General features: G+C 39.1%; 1 protein-coding gene across 1 annotated transcript; it reads left to right on the top strand.

Annotated features, from left to right (window-relative positions):
* Positions 1–1,348: 1,348 nt before the first annotated feature.
* On the top strand, positions 1,349–21,101 carry ERGIC2 (ERGIC and golgi 2). Its single transcript, XM_062490789.1, has 14 exons — positions 1,349–1,392; positions 3,334–3,479; positions 6,242–6,350; positions 7,827–7,873; positions 8,845–8,915; positions 9,481–9,521; positions 10,226–10,327; positions 11,778–11,873; positions 12,601–12,656; positions 13,611–13,709; positions 14,850–14,947; positions 18,285–18,447; positions 19,323–19,402; positions 20,190–21,101. The coding sequence occupies exons 2-14, from the start codon at positions 3,374–3,376 to the stop codon at positions 20,253–20,255; spliced, it is 1,134 nt and encodes a 377-aa protein (XP_062346773.1). The 5' UTR covers positions 1,349–1,392; positions 3,334–3,373; the 3' UTR covers positions 20,256–21,101.
* Positions 21,102–22,870: the final 1,769 nt, after the last annotated feature.

Below are 22,870 nucleotides of genomic sequence, written 5' to 3'. Positions count from 1 at the left end.
ATGATGGAAACAGACTGATTCAGTGAGAGCACTGGCATGTTGCTGCATGTTTTGTTTCCTTTCTTCCTGTCTATCCCTAAAAAGCAAAAAATACTCTGAATCTGTTAATACTCTTTTCTTATTTCAGGCTCCTTTTATTCTCAAATGATGTAAATACCCAGAGTTGTTTAATTCAAATTATGTATACTTTGGCATGCTATTGAAACTCTTTTGTCAGGGATCTACTTATTCCTCTAAACCATTAAAAAGAGCAAATCTGAATTAATACAATGGAATTTACCACTATCTGCGTTTCTAGGGTGTGGGTTTTATTTGCTTGCCTCATTATCAAAAATACTGGAGTCTTCAGTCTCTTTTCAGATCTATGAAGGTAAATTTCTGATATAATTTCTCTTTTTAAAAAACCTCATATTGAACAATTAAAAAAAATATTCTGCTCTCATGTAAGATGTTAGTACTCCCTGGAAGATATTGAGAGAGCTCCCTTTTTGGCTGTAAGGTGTCTAGGCTGGGTCAGCTACTTGTGGGCAGGGTGGCAGTAGTATGATGAGAGTTGCTAGGACAGTAAGGAAAAATCTGGAGATAAGCTAACGGCGCAGTTACTAAGGCAAAAAGCTTGTGGAGGGGCAGTGCCTATTAGTTAATTCCACTAGTGCAGGGAAAAGGACTGAGATTTGGGGTATACGTGAGCCCTCTTACTCTTTTCACTTCAAGTCCGAAGACTGACTTGTGATCTTAAAACCTGTCCTTCCTCAGTACTACAGGCCACTGTCTTAAAGCCTTTTCCTTCATAGTTAATGCAAGACGCTGCCATAGGGTCCAAGCCAGTATTAACACTGCAAGCCGCGTGACAGCCCTTAATCAGTTTGCTTTGGAAGGTACTTGACGTCCATCGCTTTAAAAGATCACTAAATACCTCGCAGGGTCACAGATTCTCCGGAGCAGCACGTCCCTTCTGTCACGGCGGGGGCGGCACCGCCATGCCCGGGAGCCCACGCGCCGGCGGGACCGGCTGCGAGGCTGCGCGGGGAGCCCCGCGAGCGGCGGGAGGCCGCACTCCCTGCGGCTCCGGAGCTCAGCCCGCGGCTGCTCCCGGCTCCGCTCCCCGGCAGGCCCGGGCGGTTCGGCCCCCGCCGCCTCCCCGCGCTCCCGCTCGCCCCAGCCCGCCCCGGGCCGCGGCGCCGGCGCATGCCCGAGGGCTGCGAGCATGCGCGCAGCGGCGGGCGGGGCGCTCCGTCGGCCCGCGGCTCCCGCCGGGCGTCGGCGGCGGAGCGAGCCCGCCCCGGCCGGCGGTGCCATGCTTAGCGGGGCGGGCGCCGGGCAGCGCGTTGCGGCTCCTCTCCTCCGTCCGGCCTCGCCCGCGGCGCTGGGCAGCGGCGGCAGAAGCGAGAGGTAGAGGAGGGCGACGGGAGGGCGGGGGGCGCGGCCTGTCCTGTCCCGTCCGGTCTCGTCCCGTCCCGCGGCTGCCCGGTGCGTGGCGGCGGCGGGGAGCGCCCGCGGCCCGCGCGGGTGTGTGGGCTCCGAGCTGGCGGCCGGCGCTTTCCCTCGGCGTGGGAAGCCGGGCCCGAGCCCCCCCGGCAGGGGCTTCAGGCGTGGGGCCGCTCCGCCCGTGGAGCGGGTGCTGGGACGCGCCGGTAGCGGCTTCGCTACCAAGTTGTGTGAGAAAGCGAAAACTGCCCGAGCCCCTCAGCTGAGCCGGAGTTGTCGTGGCTTCGAGCGGGCCTCTGGTCTTGGGTGGCATTTGTGCTGCTCTTTGTCCCTTTTTAGTCAATAATAATAACAATAATAATAGTGTTTCTTAACGTAATTGGCTCTTGGATTCATAATGCCTTACTTTCATAGCAATGGACTCCAATTTTTTTGGTGTATCTGTAGTACATGTGTGGAAATGGGCAGGGGGAAGGGATCAGGTCTCCATCTGGGTTTGTAGCTGAAAGTGAGTCTGTCTGGGTGGGATTAAAGAAACCAATGAACAGATTGCATATTTCTAGCTGGATTACAAAAATCCACATACTTACTGATGCAGGGTGATTCTGAAATTTTTTTAGTAAAGTGGTCTCAAATTCCCTGTGTTTATCTTGTGCCTCTTTACGGTGTGCTCTTACACATGCGATAGCAGGGAAGATATGTGGAAAATGAAAGGGCACTCTGTTGGCTTCTTTGCTATATGTGTAGGATAACAGGCAAGCCTTGCTGGTGTTTCCTCTGTGCTAAAGAATGTTATGACTTCAGTTGTGTCCAAGCAGCTGCTTTGCTATATCTCTGTGCTGAAGTTTTCCAACTTTTCCTTGAGCTACTCTGAGTTAATTCTTTAAAACAGTTACGTGGTGTAGTAAGGACAGAACCTTGTTTCCTGATTTTTTTTTTTTTAATGCTGTATAACCAAAAGCCTGTTCCAGCACTTATCTGCCCACTCTAACTGGGGTTTCTTTGAATCCTCTGCAACACACATGGTAGCATCTTGTTGATCTCTGCAGACTGACCAAGTGCAAGAGTCTGTGAAGTAAATTCGTGTAATGAGAAAGTTGCAGGCATAGATGGTTTTTCTTGTGTGAATTTTAGTTTCCAGCAGAGCCTATTGCTTCATTATTGCATGGCACAAAGCCTGTTCAGCACCAGGAAGGGGCAGAGCAGGGAATAGATCTTGAGTAGTTTCACTAGGACATGCTGGACGTTCTCTTGAAGCAGGGTAGATGAGTTCACAGATTTTTGTATAAGATGATGATGATAACTGTCTCATTTGTTGACAGTGTAGGTTAGCTTGCCCACCTTATAGTTGTTTAAACAGGGAACAATAAGATAACATATTCTCAGGATACAGTAAATGCATGATGGTTTTCATAGCTTCAGAAATTCAGGGTAAAGTTCATCAGTTCCCCAGAAGAAAAACAACTGTGTCAACTTGTTAAAACTTGAAGACTATTGGCAGGACCAGGCTGTGAGCATATTTGCATGATTTGGAAATGGTTTTAAGACAGTATTTCCAGGGCAAGCTGCTTTTCTCAGCATCCTACTGCCGAACATGACTCCAAGCAGAGATCATGTCATGTACAGAAATGATTCTGTACAGAAATGAAGGATGGAGTTAAGATTTGATCCATAACTTGCTTTGGGAGATATTTTTATAGAGGAAAAATAGTGGTTGTTTTATGATCATAATATTCTGCACCTGTAAAAATGCAAAATGCACCTTTTTTTTTCCTTTTGTCTAGCATGTGTTTCTTAAAAATATATTTCTGGTGTTTGAATGACCTTATTGCTTTATGTTAAAGCCAGTCAGTTTGAGCAATATTGCTTGTGTCTTTTAATTACAACAATTTATTCTGAAATTAGAAGGAATATATGAAGGAGGAGGTGGAGGAGTGTGCTGAAGATGAGGCGACTGAATCGGAAGAAGACCTTGAATTTGATGAAAGAATTGGATGCCTTTCCAAAGGTTCCTGAAAGCTATGTGGAGACTTCAGCAAGTGGAGGCACAGGTAGGCCTTGTTGAGATGCTGGTATAGATAGAAACTTCAGCATGAGGAAGACAGGCATCTGTGTTCACTGTGTTCAAACTAGTCAAAATTGTTTTCTTTAATTCTTTGGTGGATTGAGTTTATTCCTTTCAAGTAAAGTCATAGTATCTTAGCCAAAAAGATGCATCCATCACTCATCTGAAAGGAGATTTTTGTATAAAGCTAGTGAGACTCGACCCAATGTGAAGATTAGAAATAAAAACTTCTAACCAGTTGCAACTGGAACTGCACTGCGCCAAGGCTGTAATAAAACTTTCTCATTTGTTGTCTCACCAAGCTCTTTTCTTGGTGTCATGTTTCTGGGTAAGACTGAGTGAGCATGACCTGAAATTATGGTGGGATTCAACACTGCTTTTGCAAAAGTAGAAGAATATTCTCCAGAGACAGATAAGTTGAGCATCAGGGTAAAGCACAGTTTTTTAAAGCTTTTCTCTTGAAGGTCTACTTGATATTAAGAGTAAGAAAAGCCCTTTGAAGACCTAAACACTTTAATCCAGGACATGTGCTTGTACTGTCCCTGTTAGTCACTTGAGCTTCTCTGAAAAAGCTGGAGCTGTAAAAAAGACCTTCTTTATGTATGTGATCATAAAATTGTGTCTTTGAGCTGAGTTAGAGGTAGCCTGATCTGAAAATAGTGACTTTATCTCTTGGACTATTGGAATTATTTGCAGATAGGAAACTGCTAGCACTTAGAAGCGGAGGACAAAAATCTCTCTTGTGTGTGATTATGCCTGAAACTCTGTTGAATAAAAAGTGCAGGAAGCAATTGCAATTTACAGATAAGCCTTCAAAATTGTTATGCCATTTAAGAGTGTAGAAGTAAATATCATAAGGTTCTATATTACTTTACTGTTTCCTCAAGTGCACTGTTAATAATTAAAGGATTATTGTATATAAAATAATCTCTAAGAAGTGTTTAAATAATTCTTTGTTAATGTTAGTCCCAGTTCCTGAGGAAACAAGTATGTTGTTTCTATGTTGTAATTTGCATAAAAACACCAAATGCTTAAAGAATCCCTTTTTTGTAGTATAGCACCATCCTTCATGAGACCTTTTCTTCGGTGAATGGTGCCTTAAGGATTTCTCAACACCTCAAGTTACTTTATCATTCTTTGGTTTCATCCCAGTAACCTTATAAATGACAATATAGGATTGTCTTTTTCTGTGTGATTGTGAAATCTGAATGTAGTATTCCTGTTTCATTCAGGATTAAAACATCAGGTTTACTTTCTGATGTGATGGGGATCTAAAACATACCAAGACTATTCTCAGACTTTCTTAGCCTTCAAACCTATTGCAAAAGAAGTACTGGTCTCTCAAACAGGCTGAGACTCCAGCTCTTGGGCTGGGAGACCCTTCAGGAAAGAAAATTCTACAAGACTTTATTTTCCTGTTCAGATCAACACATACATTTGCTCCGAGTTATCCAGAAAGCAGCTGTAGCTCTAATTGTGTTTGTTGTAGCTCTGGATTGTCAGTATGGCTCCAGCTTTCCTACTGGTGCACAGCCCGGGTGAGTCTGGCCTACTGGTTCCAAAAGGAAATTGAGAACCAGACAGATTAGTGCAGTTGTCATGAAGTGTTTCAGGTGTGTGATCGTTACATAGTGTCAGCTGAAAGCTAGAACTGGAAACATTGCTGATCAATGCAGTAGTCAATAGCTTCTTTTCTCATCCCCAAGAACCGTGCCTTTATTCACTGTTCCCACTTCTGGCTTGTGGACCACTGTGTAGTGAGTCTATCAAAAAGCCTTGAAGCCTATAAAAAATGACCTTGTTTTTTCTCAAGTTGCCTTTCATGGATTCCATAGAGATATTCCACAGAATGTAAATGGAAAAGCCTACAGTGCCAATAAGCTGTACAAATTGCTACTATGCTCCATAACTGAAGTGTTTTTAAGCTTATAAAAGCCATGATTTAATAAAAGGGGCATAGCAGGTGCTTCTGTGCATCTGTTACTGTGTTTCTGACTGTGCAGCAGCATGATCTTCCCCTTGCATTATACAACTTTGCAAGTGTGCTGAGTAGGCTGCCTTGGAGATGAGTGAAGCACATGTACCACTAAAATACACCAATTAGTTTTCATCCTAAAAATAATTTCAAGTTCTTCACTTATTGGTAGAATGGATAGCTGCCTGTTGCTTGTTGCCAGAGAGAGTCTTACTTGAAATATTGGGGTGGGAGTCATGACTATGCAGCTATACACAAGTAATATAATGCATCTTATTTCTCTTGTCTGCTAACTTCTTGAGTCTAAAACTTGATATAAAAAAAAAATGTTATAAAAGCTTAACTTCTAGACAAGTAGTAGAGGCTTCAAGGTGCACTCTCTTCTTCTTTCATGTTGGAAGTTATGATTGAGTTTTCCTAGATCATCCCTGACAGTGATATGTGTGCATTTTATGTATGGAGGAAGATCTAGCCTGTTCTTAAATTTTCTATACAAGGATTTCACAGCCTCCTAATCATTCCAATATTTGACTGTACTTAAAAAATACTTTCTTGATGCAAAGGCAGGACTTACTTTTTTCTGCTCCTGTGTGAAAACAAATACTGTCAGTATGAAAGCAATTCTCTAAGAGCAGGTTTTGTGTTTATAAATCAAAGATACCAGTGTTGTACTGGTAGTGCTCAACTTTTGAAATTGTTAGAATTTTGTTCTGCTTATGTTTCTGCATAGCATTTCTCACAGTCTGAATTTGTACTTTTTTTCCTCTGACCAGTTTCTTTAATAGCATTTACAACGATAGCTTTCCTGACTATAATGGAGTTCATGGTGTACCGGGACACGTGGATGAAATATGAATATGAAGTAGACAAGGATTTTACTAGGTAACATTATTTGTTATAATTATTTTTAAAATGTTATTTGCCTGCATTTCAGGAAAGAAATTTAGATTTAAAATGTTTATGTGACTTGAAAGCAATTTGTAAGGGAAATTGCAAATTAAATACTACAGGAATTTGATTTTTCATCTGTTGATTGCTTTGGAGCTTTTTCTTCTATGTAATCTCTGAAGGAGATAAATAGAGATTTCTGCAAGGAAGAAGTCAAAATAGTATAGGTTTGTTATTGAAGGAGCTCCCTTAGGAATTAGTTGTTAACAATTCAAAGAACATTGTAAGATAGAGCTCTGTGTCAGGTAGGTGAATCCCCCCACTTTGGCTCCAGGCTTTCTCTAGTTCATACAGTTCATATGTTGCTATTATACTTTGTGCTGCTGGAGGGTGAACCTGAAGCACTCAGAACTTTGACTGAATTATCTAGAGGTTGCTACTAATTCTGACTCCAAATACAGCCCCCCTCTTTTTGTGTGTTTGCTGTTGGTTTCATGTGCCTGTCAGGACTGTGTTTGCCTTTCCTCCAGAGCTGGTCAGGCACCCATGAGTCCCTGTGAAGTAATGCAGATTTTGGCCCTGAACACCATTAAATTATTTTTGTCTGTGTCATGGTTTGACACTGGCACCCACAAACTGAACTAACTGGAACTGAACTAAAATAACTTTAAGAGCCATTTGGCTAGTTGCTGTGGTAACAAGCTAAAGATGCATATATTAATTGGATGTCTTGTACCTCGGAAATAATGAAGGTTGCTGTAATGAAAAACAAAGAAAAATTTGAAGGAGATGCATCAAAAACTCAGGTTACAGTAAATCCATTCAGACAGCTGGGATTTCACATTTAGGTCTTTGCTAAAGTAGGTTATATCCCAAGTGAAGCTATCATATGGGGAGGGTAGTCTATCACTTAAGACTGTTAGGGGATTTGGGATACATCCTACTACAGATTCCCCAGTTTGATTTTGGGCTAATCACAGCCTGTGGTTCTTGACAGTGTGAACCAGTGGAGACTGGTATGATTTTAACTGCTTTTCTCCTCTCTATTGACCCTCTCTAACCCCAGGTAGAACCAGTGTTGAATCCCTTGCTTATGTGATTTGCTTGAGGTCAGATAAATCTCAGAGGAAGCTCCCTGAGAACAGAACTCTGTGACTATAGTGAGGGGATTTATTCCTTATAGTTCAAATTACTTTTGTGAAACTAACATGAAAACCAATAGGAAATGCCCAGAATATTGGGGAATGCCACACAATCAGACTTCTGGTGTGATGGACATTATCTCCTAAGTTACAAGTGCTTTAACGTGCTCTACAAATCCATGTTGCTTGACCCAAATTTTAAACAGCTTTATATTTATTCATATGAATACTGGTACTTGATTGTATTTCTGCAAGTAGTCTGAGATTCTTTCTTGATGCTTGTACTCAGTATTACTTAATGGATTTTTGCCTTTTTTTTCCTTTCCAGTAAATTAAGGATCAATATTGATATTACAGTTGCCATGAGGTGTCAGTGTAAGTATTCCATCACTAAAAGTTTTTAAACACGTTAAAGCCTCTTCAGAGTGCACACTTGCTCACAGTATAGCTGGGTATTGTTCTGAATATTTTACCACTATAATTTCTTCTGATCTGAATGGCATGTAGTGACTGATAGCATATGACTCATTGAAGGAATTAGGTAGAAATGTAAAGAATATCTGTGCCATCTCATTCTCAACTTGCAGAACCTTGCTTTGTCTGTCAGCAAGAACAGGATTTGTTGTTCAGTCTCTCATTATCTGAAGTATCCTAAAAGCTCATTGTGAGACACAACTCAGCAGCAGGAATTTATAACAATTTCTATTTATTTATGAACTTGGGATATATTAAGCTGGTCTGCTGCTAACTGAAAACATAATGTAATTTCATCCTCCTTGTGGCCATAAGAGGGATGCCTTCTTTATTAAAGGCAATACTTAACATTATTTTAACACCGTTTAGGTAATGAACTTTTATTGTGTTCAGTCTTGCTTATTCTGGACTGAGAGAAGAGAGAATACTACTTCTACCAGGAATGCAAGCAATTTTTCAGGATCCACTTTTATTGCCTAGCTTAAATCTTGCATTAATTGTATAGTACATCAGTGGTTTTTTTTGTTTGGTTGGTTTTTTTTGCAAATAAACATTGGCAACATTATCCTTTGATTTGACTGCTCTTGGTCACTGTTCAATGCTTGTAAAACAGGAAAAAATATTTATGTATAGCAGATCCTAGAAAGGTTGTATATGTGGTTCATACAACTTCTCTGTAGGAGTTAAATCAGCGAGTAAAATACTGCAAATCTAAAGAGTTTTTGGTCATTGTGATTGATTTTGAAGGCCTATGATTTTGAAGGCATATACTGAAGTTTAACACTGTACTGTGAAACTTCATTTCAGCTTGAATTTTTTTTGCTTGTCCTTGATCATCTGTGTGACTTAATATTTCTCCCTGCTTAAAATAGATGTGGGGGCTGATGTTCTGGATTTAGCAGAAACAATGGTTGCCTCTGCAGATGGGTTAATCTATGAACCAGTAAGTTGATTCTGAACTTTTTATTTGAAAATTTAATTCCTTTTGGTGCAAAGCACTACAGGGATAGTTTGCTTGCTTGTGTTTTTTTTTTTCCCCACCAACCTCTAAGAGGATCATTCTATAGTTGATATCTTTTGGCCACAGCTGCTGGGTACATTTGAACGTTAATTGCAGTTGAATTTACTGAGTACATTTGTGTTAACCAATATTTAGGTTTGAACTTGGTGAACAGATTTACTAGTGATCCTCTGATGCTGATGAAGTATAGCAGGTCTGGTAGTTTGTCTTTAGTGCTTCCTGTGGGATGAGCCTAGGAATATGCAATCTGCACCTGGACCCTTGTCTTTTAAAGATTGCTCCTTTGCAATTCTGGGTGGCAAGGGACAGAAATTTTTATATTTGAGCATAAAATGTGTTATTTAAACTGTGAAGTCCTTTCATAAACTACTCTATTGTATCAAATGTCAAGTTAATTATAGCTCTATACCTACATCCCAGTTCTCTTCTGGGTTTCATGGAAGATATGCTTTCTGTGTGTTTTATTAGATGTGTTATTTTGTTCCAGGTACCATTTGAGCTCACTCCACAACAAAAAGAATTGCAAAGGTAAAGTACTGAGAGGCATGTTTATGGTTTGTATTGTTTGTACTGGAAGTGACTTTGAAGTACACCAAAGCTATATAACACAACTATGCCTTAAGTCTAACAGCTCCTACTTGTAATTTAACAATGCAAACCTGCAAAAAAATACTAAGTTACTTTGCTTTCCTCATTATTTAACATCTCTGTTATGGAAAAAGACAATTGGCTTTGGACTTACCTGTTCAATGGGGTCATGCAGTTGCAAGCCGAGATGTGTGGACTCACTCAGCTTCTAAGTGAATGCTTGGTAGCACAAGTTAAAATCATGGAATCAAATGTGTAAAATGGATATCTAAATGTCAAAGCTGAGCCGTTGTAACAAATTGGCACATTCTTGCAAAAACTAATTGCATCCTATAACTTAATTAAACACAGTGTTTATCACTTTTATTTCTTGGTATTGTGTGGGCCCACTATACTGATAGTCTTGTAATACTACTGAAGCTCATTTGGGAGTTTGGCTAGTTCTGGTATTTAGATAACACACTGCTGTGAACACCTGAGCTTTAGATTCTATATAAAATATTATTCCCAAAGTTTAATGTAATGCTTTATTACTTTGTCATCGACTTTGCTAAGTTCTTGATTTGCAACCTGCTCCTGAAGCCAGTAATGCATTGTGAAGCTAGATTTTGTTGCATGCATTCACACTTGTCTCTAATCTTTAGGATGCTGCAACTAATTCAGAGTAGGCTGCAGGAAGAACACTCTCTACAAGATGTGATATTCAAAAGTGCATTTAAAAGTGCTTCTACAGCACTGCCACCACGGTAAGAAAAACTGAGATTTTGTGTCATTATTTCCCTTTCCTCCAACTCTTTGAATTAGACTTAACATTTTATTGTGGTTATTATTCCATCCCACCCCCAGAGAACAATGTTGTAAGAAAAGATCTCCCTGCTTTTTAATGAATTTTAAAATACTGTGCTTGATACTTGCTTTGGAGAGCAGTTGTTGAAAACTTTGAGCGTTTCCAAACTGGAGAAGGTTTTCAGGTTTTGTGTGTGTGCTTACATATACATATACAGACACAAGTAAATATATGCACACACCTTTTTATTCCATTTGGGCTGATGTCTCCTTCTTAATGGAAATTAGTAATGCCAGAGCAATACTAAACAAGAGTCTTTTTTCAAAACTACCTTTCTGTCCAGTAGTGCTGCTATTACCTGCATCATAATGCTTCACAGTTTTAAAAGAATCAACCTTTGGATACAAATGTGTTTTGTTAGTAAAAACCTGTATCTTAAGATAACACTGTTAAGATAGTGTGGAGAAGCCTTGCTGTTTTCACTTAATTCCAGCTACTCAGAAATGTTAAGAGATTAGTGCATAGAATGTTTGGTCTGCTGAATCTAGATGCTATGTGACTTTATTTTTTTACCCCTAAGGAATAAACACTTTCTACATGAAAGCTGAAATTCTCTCCACTTAGAAACAGTACTAACCAAAAAAATACTGAATACAACAAAACAAACACTGAAGCTGCCATACATATTTCCTGTGTTGTAATCTCCCTGTCTGAGGATCAAATATATTCTTGCTTCCTAAGGCAAACCTAAAGATGGCTCAAAAATAAAATCTTTTTCTCATTTGCTTTATGTCTTCAGATTAATGAACTCCTTCTGTTCCTCTGTGTTGCTTGTTAGTGCAGTATTTGAAATGGTATTTATGCTTGAGATGTGTTGAAAAAAATTTGGTTTTCATCTTCCTCTAAGGAGCAGACTTCAGAAATAGATTTTTTGGGGACATGGCAACCTGAGTGAGGAGTGGAAGCTTTTGTAGAAAACAAAGTTGAAAGATCTTCTTGCTACAGTGTTGTGAGTGTGACCAAAATGTATTTGGTTCTGTTCATTGTAGCATTAAAATTTTCCCACTGAGCCACTTTTGGTAGAAGGAAGTGGGAAAATAAAAATCCCTGGGGCAGATTTACTTATGGTTTAATGTTCTCTGTTTGCATGTTCAGGTATGATAAACCAGGCTTATAAGGAAGATATTTGAATAGGAGTATGAATGAAAGCTCATTGGTTTCATCAAACTGACTTTTACTAGTTTCCCTCCCTTCCACCATCTCTGCTATTATTCCAGAAAAATGCACTAATGACAGGTAGATGATAATGCTGTATCTTTATGCTAGGAAAAAGAGATCTAACTGTACTGCTGTTATTTCTGCTAGAGATTGATTATTGTCAACTTTCAATGTTGTTTTTATTTAAACAGGGAAGATAATTCATTACAGTCTCCAGATGCATGCAGAATTCATGGTCATCTCTATGTCAATAAAGTGGCAGGGAACTTTCACATAACTGTGGGCAAGTATGTTCTGTCCAATTCCTGAAAATAAAAAAAATCCCTTGAGTTCTACATTCTGTATAGTGCATATATGGATATATGTGTGTGCTTTTATGCTTCAGTTAATGCCTGGGTTTTATTGACCTTCCTGTACACATGCTTGGTATTTTTTCCCCTGTAATACCTTGGCTTAATTCTTTCACTGTTAAATTTTCTTCATAAATTGCCAAAATCATGCTGTGCAGTGCTTTGTTGCATATAATGTAGTCATGAATTTCAGTGTTTTTCAGGATGGAAACTCTTGAAAATTGCTTTGTCAGAGAGTAAATACAGAGTGCAGCTAACTTGTTTACTCATAGAACAAGTATGGTCAAAGTTTTGTTAGACACTTGAGCAGTTCTGCAGCTTTTCATACAGTAGGACTTGGTGACCCTTTCAGAAGCACAGTGATACTAGTCACTGTTTTGTGTAAGGAGCTTTTTGTGAGGCCAAGATTCCTGACCTTACTGTTCAGTCTGTCTGTACTTGACAGTAATAAAAATGTCGTATTTGGGTTTTGTATAGATATACACAATAGATGTCAGTTTTTAAAAAATATGTGTATGTTACATATATTTAAGCATATATATATATTATGTTAAACGTATGTGGATATGTACATATTTTTAAGTCTTTATTGAAATAGAGGAGGAAAGGCAATTTTTCTACATAGTCCTGTGTGGATTCATAAAAAATTTGTTGCTTTCTTCAGGGCAATACCACACCCTCGAGGCCATGCACACTTGGCAGCCCTTGTAAGCCATGAGTGTAAGTTCCTTCTGTCATCTCCATACCAACATGATTCATTCCAGTCAGACTGCTGTCTCCTAGTTCATGTAGGGTTGCTGTTGTAAAGGTGTTCTAGCTGTGCAATTGCATTGCAAAAAAAGTGAAGAATATTCTTTGCAATGATCTGACTCCGTAACAATTTGCTTTCATACATTTAACACTATTAGGATTATCTTTAGGTTGCTTCTATAGTAATGATAACACTGAAATCTCAGATGTACTTTGTTGTAACATAGACACCATATAATAGTCCTATATTTCAGTCTAAAATGCCTCTTTCCTCAAAGACCTTCTTAAAAGGTTAAAATTTTCAGATCTTTTTCCTTAGAAACTTAATTTTTTGATTATGAGTCTAGATATTAAATGTGTGTTGCTGCCTTACTTAATGTGAGGCAAAGGTGACTTACTGTGAAGAATTAACTTGATTAAACCAGTTACAGTTGGTTAAGCCTCCAAATGTCTGCCCATGAGTTTATGTTAACACAACTTTAATAATTGTATACATCTTAAGTTCCTGCAAAATAGGCAATGTAGTAACTTGGCAGCTGCCTTATACTTCCTCTATGCATTTGAATTACTAAATTTCAGTCTCTTTAATGCAATTGCTTACAAGAATGTGAACTGTAAAATAATATAAGTATTTGGCCAACTAGAAATTCTCTGCTATAAAATTATAACTGTTCAGCTCCACCATTGATTCAAATATAATTACAGTTTGGTTTACAAACTATTTTCTAGAAAAAAATAAATTTTTGTTAAATATTTTGGATTTGAGTTTTCTTTGAAGGATGGGTAGATCCAATGATGTGTGCAGTTGGTATTTGGTAAATGCTTTAATTAGAATATTTCAGTGTCAGAAATGGGTGCATTTTTTTCTCTAAGTGCAGAGTCTCATAGTTCTAAAATGCTTCATTTCTCTATATTGCCTTTCAGCCTATAACTTCTCCCATAGAATAGATCATTTGTCATTTGGAGAGCTTATTCCAGGAATTATTAATCCATTGGATGGAACAGAAAAAATCGCATCAGATTGTAAGTGTTGTGTGTTAAAAAAAAATCTTGTTTTGTTGAGTTTCCCAATAGTTACATTTAAATTATTATCATTTTTCATAGATGTTGTGATTGACCAGCACCATGTTAGGCTAAATTTGGTAATGAGCAATGTCCTGTTCACTTATCTACGTGACATCCTGAAGGAGCATTTCTTTCTAATATCTGCATTACTGTTTTGTGCTGTTTCCTTGAAGGTGATTTGTGGTTTTTTTCCAGGTTTGTTATATTGAAGTTACACTATGTCTGACCATATTGCATCAGTATGTTACAGTGAAGAATCATAGATCTAATTGTTGTCATAGTGGGGAAAAACAAGCCTGATTTGGTTTAAAAAATAACACCAGGAGTCTTGGATTCTATTCCTGTATTTGGTTTGTCCCTTCTACAGTGTGTTTTGTGGTGAAGCAGGATGGGTTTGTGTAGCACATGTGTAAATAAAGGAGAGTTGTAACCTGCCTTCTCCCACCACTGGCATTCCCTGTGAGAGTGACCCCCAGAACCTTCTACAGCTGCTGTTGTCTCAAAGCCAGGCGGTTCCTTGGCTCTTACTGCCAGAATGGTTTAGTGTAGTTGAAATAAATTGCTTTGGTCTACTGGTGTTTGTTCCCTTAGGGAATTGCACAAAGAGCAGTCAAATGCATGAGCATGCAGATGGCTCTAGAAGAATTCTCTACAAGTGTAATCAAGAGAAAATGTGTCACCAGTTTAGAAGGGCTTCCAGCACTGTAGATACAATTAAATGGCCAAAATCTATTCAGACCACTCTGAGATTTGTATATATCATGAAACATATGATAGTGCAAAACTTATTCTAGAGCCCTGGAAGATGCTACCTGTGTGTTTCATTTGAAGCTTTGAGTGGCCTGACCTTAATGAGTCTTTTCATTACATGGGAAAAATGTAAGTTTCTGAGTATAAATGGGACATATGTCTTTTCCATGGAAACTGACTTTGTGCAGATGGTGCTGAAGTAGTTTTGTCAGTGCTGGCATTCCTTGAAGAATGTCCTTAGTGCAAATAGATTAGCTGATTTATTATTTCCTTGATTTATTTTTTAATATCTCAGATGGCCTTTGACTCTGTTCCTGATTCAACAGTAAGATTTTTTTTTTCTTCTAGACAATCAGATGTTCCAATATTTTATCACAGTTGTGCCAACCAAACTCCATACATACAAAATTTCAGCAGAAACTCATCAATTTTCAGTGACAGAAAGGGTAAGTAGAAGAAAGAAAAAAACCCAAAAACTCCTGGAGATAAAAAAATGTGAAAGTGATTGTTTATAACAAAAGTTCAAATGAGAAAATAGTACCATGGTTTTGAAAAATATTCTAGCATGAAGAGACTCTTTGTAGAACATTCTAGTATACTAGATTTATCTGTAAATCATAGAGCAGTGATGGTAAAATATATATATATATATGCTTGATGACACATGCAAACTTCTGTTAATGTTTTATGCCTGTAGATCTGGAGTCTGATATTGGAATTAATGATAGACAGTAATTTTCACTTCACTGGATGTTAATAGTGCTGGTGATGGTGGTGAAATCCTCCAAATTTTAGGTCTGTAACCTAGTGTGTATCTTTACAAATATGTAATTCACTTTTAGCTTTTTATCTGTGGGAAGTGAACAAAGATGCAGCTTGCCTGAATATCCTGAACTTGGTTGTGGAGTGTAAGAAATGGAAACAGGTAGTTTGTGTGAAAAACTGATCACACAGTAAGCATCTCAGCTGTCTTGTTTAACCTTTGTTGAACTGCCAAATTTAATAACTCTCAAAACTAGGGAGCTTCCACTTCTGGGTTTTGAGAGACTTTTAATTCTGAATTCATAAAAAGGGTAGTTAATGCAGCATAGTATATATCATAAAGTACTAATTTAAAGACTGCTGTGAGTAGGGAAAAAGCATGGGTGTACTGGCTACATGTCTTATTTTCAGATACTGAACTCGGTTGTCATCTTTTATTCAAAAGCCAAACAAAAAAAATCTTTGTCAAAAGTTGACTTAAAAATGACAGATAAAGTGAGAGGTGAGAAGAAAGCCTTGGGTTAAAAGAAAATGTGGGTTATTGGTACGAAGGCAGCTCACTGTATTACAGCTTTTGATGTTCTCCAAGGGAGAAGAATCTTTTATTTCCTTGCAATTCCATGTTGTGCTTCTGAAAAATGCTGAGGTAGGGGAAGTGGGATAGAGGTGATGTCTTGGTGTTCAACTTCGGACATGCAGGCCACTGAAGGGAAAGGTTTGCTCCAAAACTCGTGAAAGCTGGACTAAAGAGAGAATGAAGAGTAATTTCATCATGCAGTATATTCCCACCTCCTGATGGTTTAGCAATGTGCTTTGTGGTTTTTTCTGCACGATCTCTGCAACAACTAAGGTATTCCTTAAACCTCTGCATGTCAGTCAACAGCTTAGCTTATTGTTCCTTTTTTTATCTTGTATTCAGTTTTTCTCTTTTCCTGTGTAACAGCGGTTTTTTAATTAGCTGTTCACTCTAAGTTAGCTCTTCAGTTTTTTGTGGGGATGTATTTTTATAAAAATTGCTACAAACATAGGTTGCTTGGGAGAAGAGCCTGTGAATAATGGAGATAAAGTGTCCATTATGTGCTTGTTTGCTCTCTCTATCTCAGTAGGCAACCCTGTTGCCTCCAAAGTTTGTGTTTATTCTTAGGGAGCCAAATACTCCTATTAGATGAGCTGGGAAACTAAGAATAACTATTCACTGAACACCTTAGTGCATTTATTTTGAAAGATTAGGCACCTATTCCTATATGAAAAGAGGTGGGCAGACAGCCATGGCTCAAAGTTGAATGCAGTGAGGTTTAATGGCCAGTGCTGGGCACAAGGGGAAGCAGATTTTGAGGTGTGGGCCATATCTTCACTGTTCTTGATGGTTGAGATAGTGTAGTTATTTATGTTTAAAAGATTTAGTTCTAGTGAGGCTCCACTGAGTTACCTGATGCAAGGTTGGTAATTTTCAGCAGATTTTAGCAATCAAAAGTTAAATCCTCTGCAGCAGTAGAAGCTGGAAGCAGATCAAAATGGTCTGCAGATAAAGAATTCTCTTTCTTTTAAGCGTGGAGTTTTGTGTGTTCTATTTAACTTCATACTATTTTTCCACCATTTGACCTCAAAAAAAACAATAAGGCTTAGGGAAATAACAGAGAAAAAGAGAACAAAAGTAGAGTTTTGTCCTTTACTAGTGGCAAGGTTCTGTTTAACTACTTTCAGCCTTTTCTTCCTTTTTAGTATGACTGATCATCCATCTCCAAATGCTGACAGTTGTCATGCTCTGAAATATGGAAAGCACTTTCTACTGGTTTGTTTTATTTAACCATTGCAAAGTTTTTGGGACCTGTGATCATTACTGATATGTTATTTTGACATCCTTTTCATTTTAGTGTGGTAGCATAAAAGCAGGATGGTTTTTGAGAACGTTAGCTAACTGAAGAAGTTGTTTAACCTGCATTTTCCAAAGTGGTACTCTGCTTTTTTGTACTGTATTCTGCATATTTTTTGAGCACAACTGTTAAATATGCAGAGAAATGGAGCTGTGATATATTGCTTTTCTGTTCAGTCATGTCTACCTTGTCTTTTTGATTCTTATTATCTTAGGCATGGCTGAGTTTGTCTTTAGTCCATTATGTTCTTTTCTGCTCTCCTTAGATATTTTCAGCCAGACTTACTTGGCAGTGCATTTATCAACACCTTTCACTAACAACAAAATGACAGTAAACTTTTGAAAGAAGCTGGTGTTGAAGTGTGTTCTTTCCTGAAACCTTTTTTTTAAAAGTAGGTGTTTATAGCAGCCACACTCTCCTCTTTGGTGTCTTTTGGTTTGAGAATTTGACAAATGAAAAGAAACTAGAAATTTCTGAGATCAGGACTGAGGTGCCTGGTAGTCATAGTTTGTGGTGATTATTTATTAATTGAGGTGTTTCTTGCTGTGTGACTGTTGTCTGATAAGATGTAACTGACAAAAAGTTTGAAAAGAGACTTTTGCCAAGAAAGGTTGGACCAGGTGTTCCTCGAGGTGCCTTCCAACCTGATATTCTGTGATTTTTATAAATCCTCTGGGGATTCTGCTATTGCTAAGGCTGTTCAACAGTGTAAATCTCACTGAGGTCTCATACTGAGTTAAGTGATTCATAGAGGCTGATAAAGTAGGAAGAGCTGTGACAAGTATTACACCAGTGCACTCCCCTGAGTTCACAGGCTAGGCCAAGACTGTGGCATTATCCTATAGGTACCAACACCAATCCAATTACAAAAATTAAAGGACCATGTGAGCAATAGTTGAGAGAATAGTACCAAATCACAATAGTGAATATTGATATGCAGCACAGCAGACCAGTGACCAGGAAAGTAAGTTTTTACTTCACAGTGTTTGACTATTAGAAGGTACTGGTCAAAGTGACCTTGATACTTCCCAATCTTCAGTTCATTGCTAGCTCTGATTAAATAACTGTGTCATCCCATCTTGTAAGACTGATTTTCTTGTGACTAATAACAAGTGTGACTAACAAGTGTTTCTGTGTTTTCTTTCAGGAAAGGGTAATTAACCATGCAGCTGGCAGCCATGGGGTGTCAGGAATATTCATGAAATACGACATCAGTTCACTTATGGTGACAGTGACAGAAGAACACATGCCTTTTTGGCAGTTCTTAGTGAGGCTCTGTGGCATTATTGGTGGAATTTTTTCAACTACAGGTGAATATCAGTGCCTTCCTTCTTAAGTTGTATTGCTTTTGCGGTTTTTTTGTTTTTTTTTTTGTCATGGTGATTTCTATGGATAAGTTACAGGCAGTCCTTCTAGCAGGTTTAAGATAAGTACTTGTTTGTGTACATTGAGATGTGCCATGAAAGCTACTCAGTTTTGGTGTCCCAATATGGCATTTCTGGGATTCTGAGGGCCTGTTGTTTCCTTTCTTGTAACTATAGTAAAGTTTATTTACTTCTGGAAGAGCAAGGCTATTTCTGTCTGTAGATATATAGGTATCTATGTATATGTATGTGCATACACACACACATACTGATATTCTGTGTATTTCCTATTGTTGGGATCCAGTAATTAAATCAGTGACAAAAGTTGAGATTAAATTTCCATCTGAAGTAATTGGGAAGATTTTCCTTGTCAATGTGCTGCTGGATTTGCTTCATCAGAGAAAATAAACTAAGTTAAAAAGGTACAATTCACTTACTGGTCAAGACACAATAGGGTATCTGGATTACAAGTTCTTTCTTTCCTTGGCTCTCATTGGAAGAGAGCTCTGTAAAGATGCTTCAAACTAAGAGCTGCAATTCTAAGTAGATATTTCTGACCCACACAATATATTTTCACCCATGAAAGCTGGCAGAGGGAATTATGTTTACTTGTTAGCTTTGCTTTCTTGATGCATTTCAAAATGTTAGAATTCTCCTCTGCCCTTGATATTTCTGTTCATCATATTAATTTCTCACTGTTTTATGTATGGGTGTACTGCACTGTGTCCTGTCTAAGTATGGTGCATAGCTTTGTTGCAATGCTTCCATAAATAATACATTTTTACTACTGGTGACAATTTACATCTTGTTTGATGTTGCAGGAATTTTACATGGCTTTGGAAGATTTGTAGCAGAAATTATTTTTTGCCGTTTCAGACTGGGTTCCTACAGATCCACATCGGTAAGGAAAAGTTCCTCTATGTATTTCTCTAAGTGGTACAGCTAGGATGGATGATAAGGAAAACTTTGGGACTTGGTCCCAGGAGAATTTAAGATATTTGCAATAAACCCTCCCCTTGACGTGCATATTAGCAGAGATTTAACAGCTTTTTAAAATAGTTGGAAAACCTAAAATGTAAAGAAGCAGAGTTCTCTAACAAACTTACTTAATACATCCGAGTCTCTTAGATGTCCTACATTCCTTTCATTTTCCTTACTATATACTTTTTATTTTCATATTTCTCCAAAACTTTTGTGTTTCCCAGGCCTGGTTAGTCTCCTTTTCCTGGTTTTGGTTTCACATATCCTTTTGCTTGGCCTGCACACTGAAGAAGAGGCACTGTGTGCTGCAGGGGTTCTGTGGTGCTCCTTATTGTTCTGCAGGCTACTGCCAAGCAGTGTGGAAGAGCTAAGCCTTCTCCTTTCCCTTCCTTAGGCAATAAGAGAATTGCTTCTCTAGCAACTACTTGATTTTATATTACTTTTATGTTTCCCATTTAAGCCTATAGATAGCCTTTCAGACCTCTGCCTTTCTCTCAGATTTGGTTGAAGTTTTCCAAATGTCAAGGTTATGTGAGTGGGGAGAGAGGAAAGAAGGCAACCAGATTTGTGTAATATTTCTGTGAGAGGCCAGGTAAAAGGCATTCAGGAAATGCACAAGAATAAAGAAGTGCTTGTTTTTGAGGAGGGAGGGTGGAGATTCTGTTTCTGGTTAAGCCATTAATAACACCTTGTTTTTGTTTCACCAGGTCCCACTTCCTGATGGCCACACAAGCAACCACGTACCTCTAATTACAGACAATAGTACACATTAGCCTCCTGAGAAAATTGTTTTTCTTCCTGCCTGATACAGACTTTTTTATAATAAAGAAAACATTGTGCAATATGCTGAGATGAGCTGATGGGCAGCAAAAAATGAAGCCTTTACAAAAACAAAAAAAATCAAACAAAAAACAACCTCCAACAAAACAATTTGTGTAACTTTTTGTCTTTGAGTGCACGTGGAGACATAGGAAATCATGAGACCGGTGAGGTGGATGATCTTCTGGAGAGAGTTGCTTCCAATACAGTATTTGTGGTTGAGCTGAACGTCTTTGTGGTGGCTGCCTGTGACCACTGAAGCATCTTAGTGATGCCTGGGAAGGCTGCAGGTCCCAAGGAGAAAAGAGTGCAAGTGGGATGTGTGGAAGGGCTGGCAGCAGCCACAGAGGGACAGTAACAGAGCTGGAGTTTCTCTTAAGTATGCAAGTGGGGGATTGGCTTTTCTTGTTCTTTTATAATGCTGGGGCTGAGAGCTCAGATGCCTTTCATACAGCTGGGGAGTGATCCTAAAAATCCTGAAGAAGAGGGGAACAAGAGAGTAAGTAAGGTGGAACCCAAGCCATGATGCTGGTCACAACCACTGCTTTTGTGCAGCCCCACCATTCCTTAGTGGAAGAAACATGTGGAGCAGAGGGGTTCCTCTGTGTTTCCACACAGCCACTGTGCCAGCAGTGAAAGTGTCACTTCCAGCATTGGTGTGGAAGTGCTCAAGGACTCCAAGAATGCACTCCAGCCTGCACAGAGCTTTTGGACTTGGAATAAGAAGCCCTTTAAGTAAGGCATTTGACTGTAGTTTTGATAAAAGGCAAGACTCCCTAGTAAAAAAATCAGGAAATCTTTGTATGCCTCTTTCTTGGTAAAGAAATTGCTTTGGTGGAATCTTTGTTGTAGTTGTGCTGCTCGTGTGGGAGTCATGGGAGCATCCACATCCTGGAAATGGAGAGGTGAAGGGAGAAGGGGACAAGAAGCTGCCAGTTCAGGGCAGCTGGGAGATCTGCTGGGCCAGGCAGGGAGTGTGGAGCTGGTAGTAGGTCACTTCAGGGAATCCGAATCATATTGCTGCAGACAGGTGATGAGACAGGATCTGCAGAACTAATCCTTGCTGATCATGAAGGTTTTTGTAAATTAAATGAAGAGAGCAATATTGTATTGTAAATATGCTACTGAGAAAGAATGTTATTAATGCAAATGGTGCTTTGAGAAATGGAACATCATATTACTGCTGAACTACTGGTGTACACCTGTGGTTGAACAGTTACTCCACCAGTGTAAAAAATTATTAATATGATTCCTTCTCAACAAAACTGATTTAATAATATGTTAGAAGATGATGCTGATCCTGGCCTTACCATGGAATTAATATTTTAATTAAGAGGACTAATTACAGAAAAATAAAAATCTCTGTGGTGTTGTCAGATTTTGCTGACTTCCTTTAATGTGCTTTCTAGGCCACTTGGAATTTGCTGATCAGGAAGGTGTTAACAATACAGCTGATTTGCTATGCAAAAGCGAAGGGCTTCCTAAAAAGAAATTAAATACTAAATAGAATGTGGGAAATAAGGAAAGATTTTTGTTGAATTTGGCTGTTGAGAAAAAAGTTCAAGGAAGCCAGATCCTTGGGGATGACTGCCAGGTTTGGGGTTTTCTCTTTTGTGCTTTGTTTTTTTAACATTTATTAAAACTCCAGCAGCTTGAGAAACTCTGGTTCCCATTTCTCTTTGGCATTTCCCTCTGAGGTTTCTTTCCTACTTCTGCTCAGACTGGTCCTGCTTTGGGCTTTTCCTAACACTTGTTCCTTATCTGCTTGGAACAGACTGTACTGGTGGGAGAGACTCATCTCAGTTGACTTTCTGTAGCAGAACTTTAAATGTTATTTTCTATTCTCACATAAAAGAGCCAAGCGGCTTGATGTGTCTTAAATCTTTGTGTGGCATATTCATGTTTTATCTAAAAAAAACTTGTGTGAGGGCTGGTTGCTAATGGAAGCAAATTTATGATCAGCTTGCAGATGTGAGGTGCTGCATTGCAGGGTGAATGCAGGATCAGTTGAGCCTGTGCAGTTTGCTTTCTCTCCACAGCAGGTTTGGTAGTTGGAGCAGTACTGCTGGTACCATGTGTTATCAGCACCTTAACCAGCATGTGCAAGGGAGTCCTGGAGAAAATAACAGTTTATTGCAGGGACTTTTTTTTGGTCACATTTGTTTACTTTATGCAGAAGTGAGTGTAGGATGAAAAAATGGGAGGAATGAGTGTCCCAAGGGAAACAGAAGCCCAGATGTTAATGTGATGTGTATTTTCTGAAAGAGGATAGCAGATGCAAATACTTGGGTTAGGAAAGATGGTCAAAATTATGTATTTTTATCCTTTGCTCTTACATGATGGTGAAGAGAGAGAGAACCCAGGGGAAGTTTTAACCTTCATAAGGGTGTCCATAGCACACTATTTGCAGACCAGTGTCTATCTGGCCAAAAACTCTTCCCCACCCCCAGCCAGCATGGTTTGGGTTGTGTCCTGCTGCTGCCCTGCTCCCTCAGGGAGAGGCCACGTTAGCAGAGCCCTGTCACTGTGCCTGCCTCACACCTGAGTGCTGTGCCTGGGTGGGGGTGTT

This window comes from Cinclus cinclus, chromosome 4, assembly GCF_963662255.1.
Source record: "Cinclus cinclus chromosome 4, bCinCin1.1, whole genome shotgun sequence".
Lineage (NCBI taxonomy): Eukaryota > Metazoa > Chordata > Aves > Passeriformes > Cinclidae > Cinclus > Cinclus cinclus.
This window is presented reverse-complemented; position numbering and strand designations above follow the sequence as displayed.

Coding starts and splice junctions, on each gene's coding strand:
- ERGIC2 (XM_062490789.1), top strand. CDS start 3,374: ATGAGGCGACTGAATCGGAAGAAGACCTTGAATTTGATGAAAGAATTG. Junction 3,480..6,241: donor TTCAGCAAGTGGAGGCACAG/GTAGGCCTTGTT, acceptor TCCTCTGACCAG/TTTCTTTAATAGCATTTACA. Junction 6,351..7,826: donor GTAGACAAGGATTTTACTAG/GTAACATTATTT, acceptor TTTCCTTTCCAG/TAAATTAAGGATCAATATTG.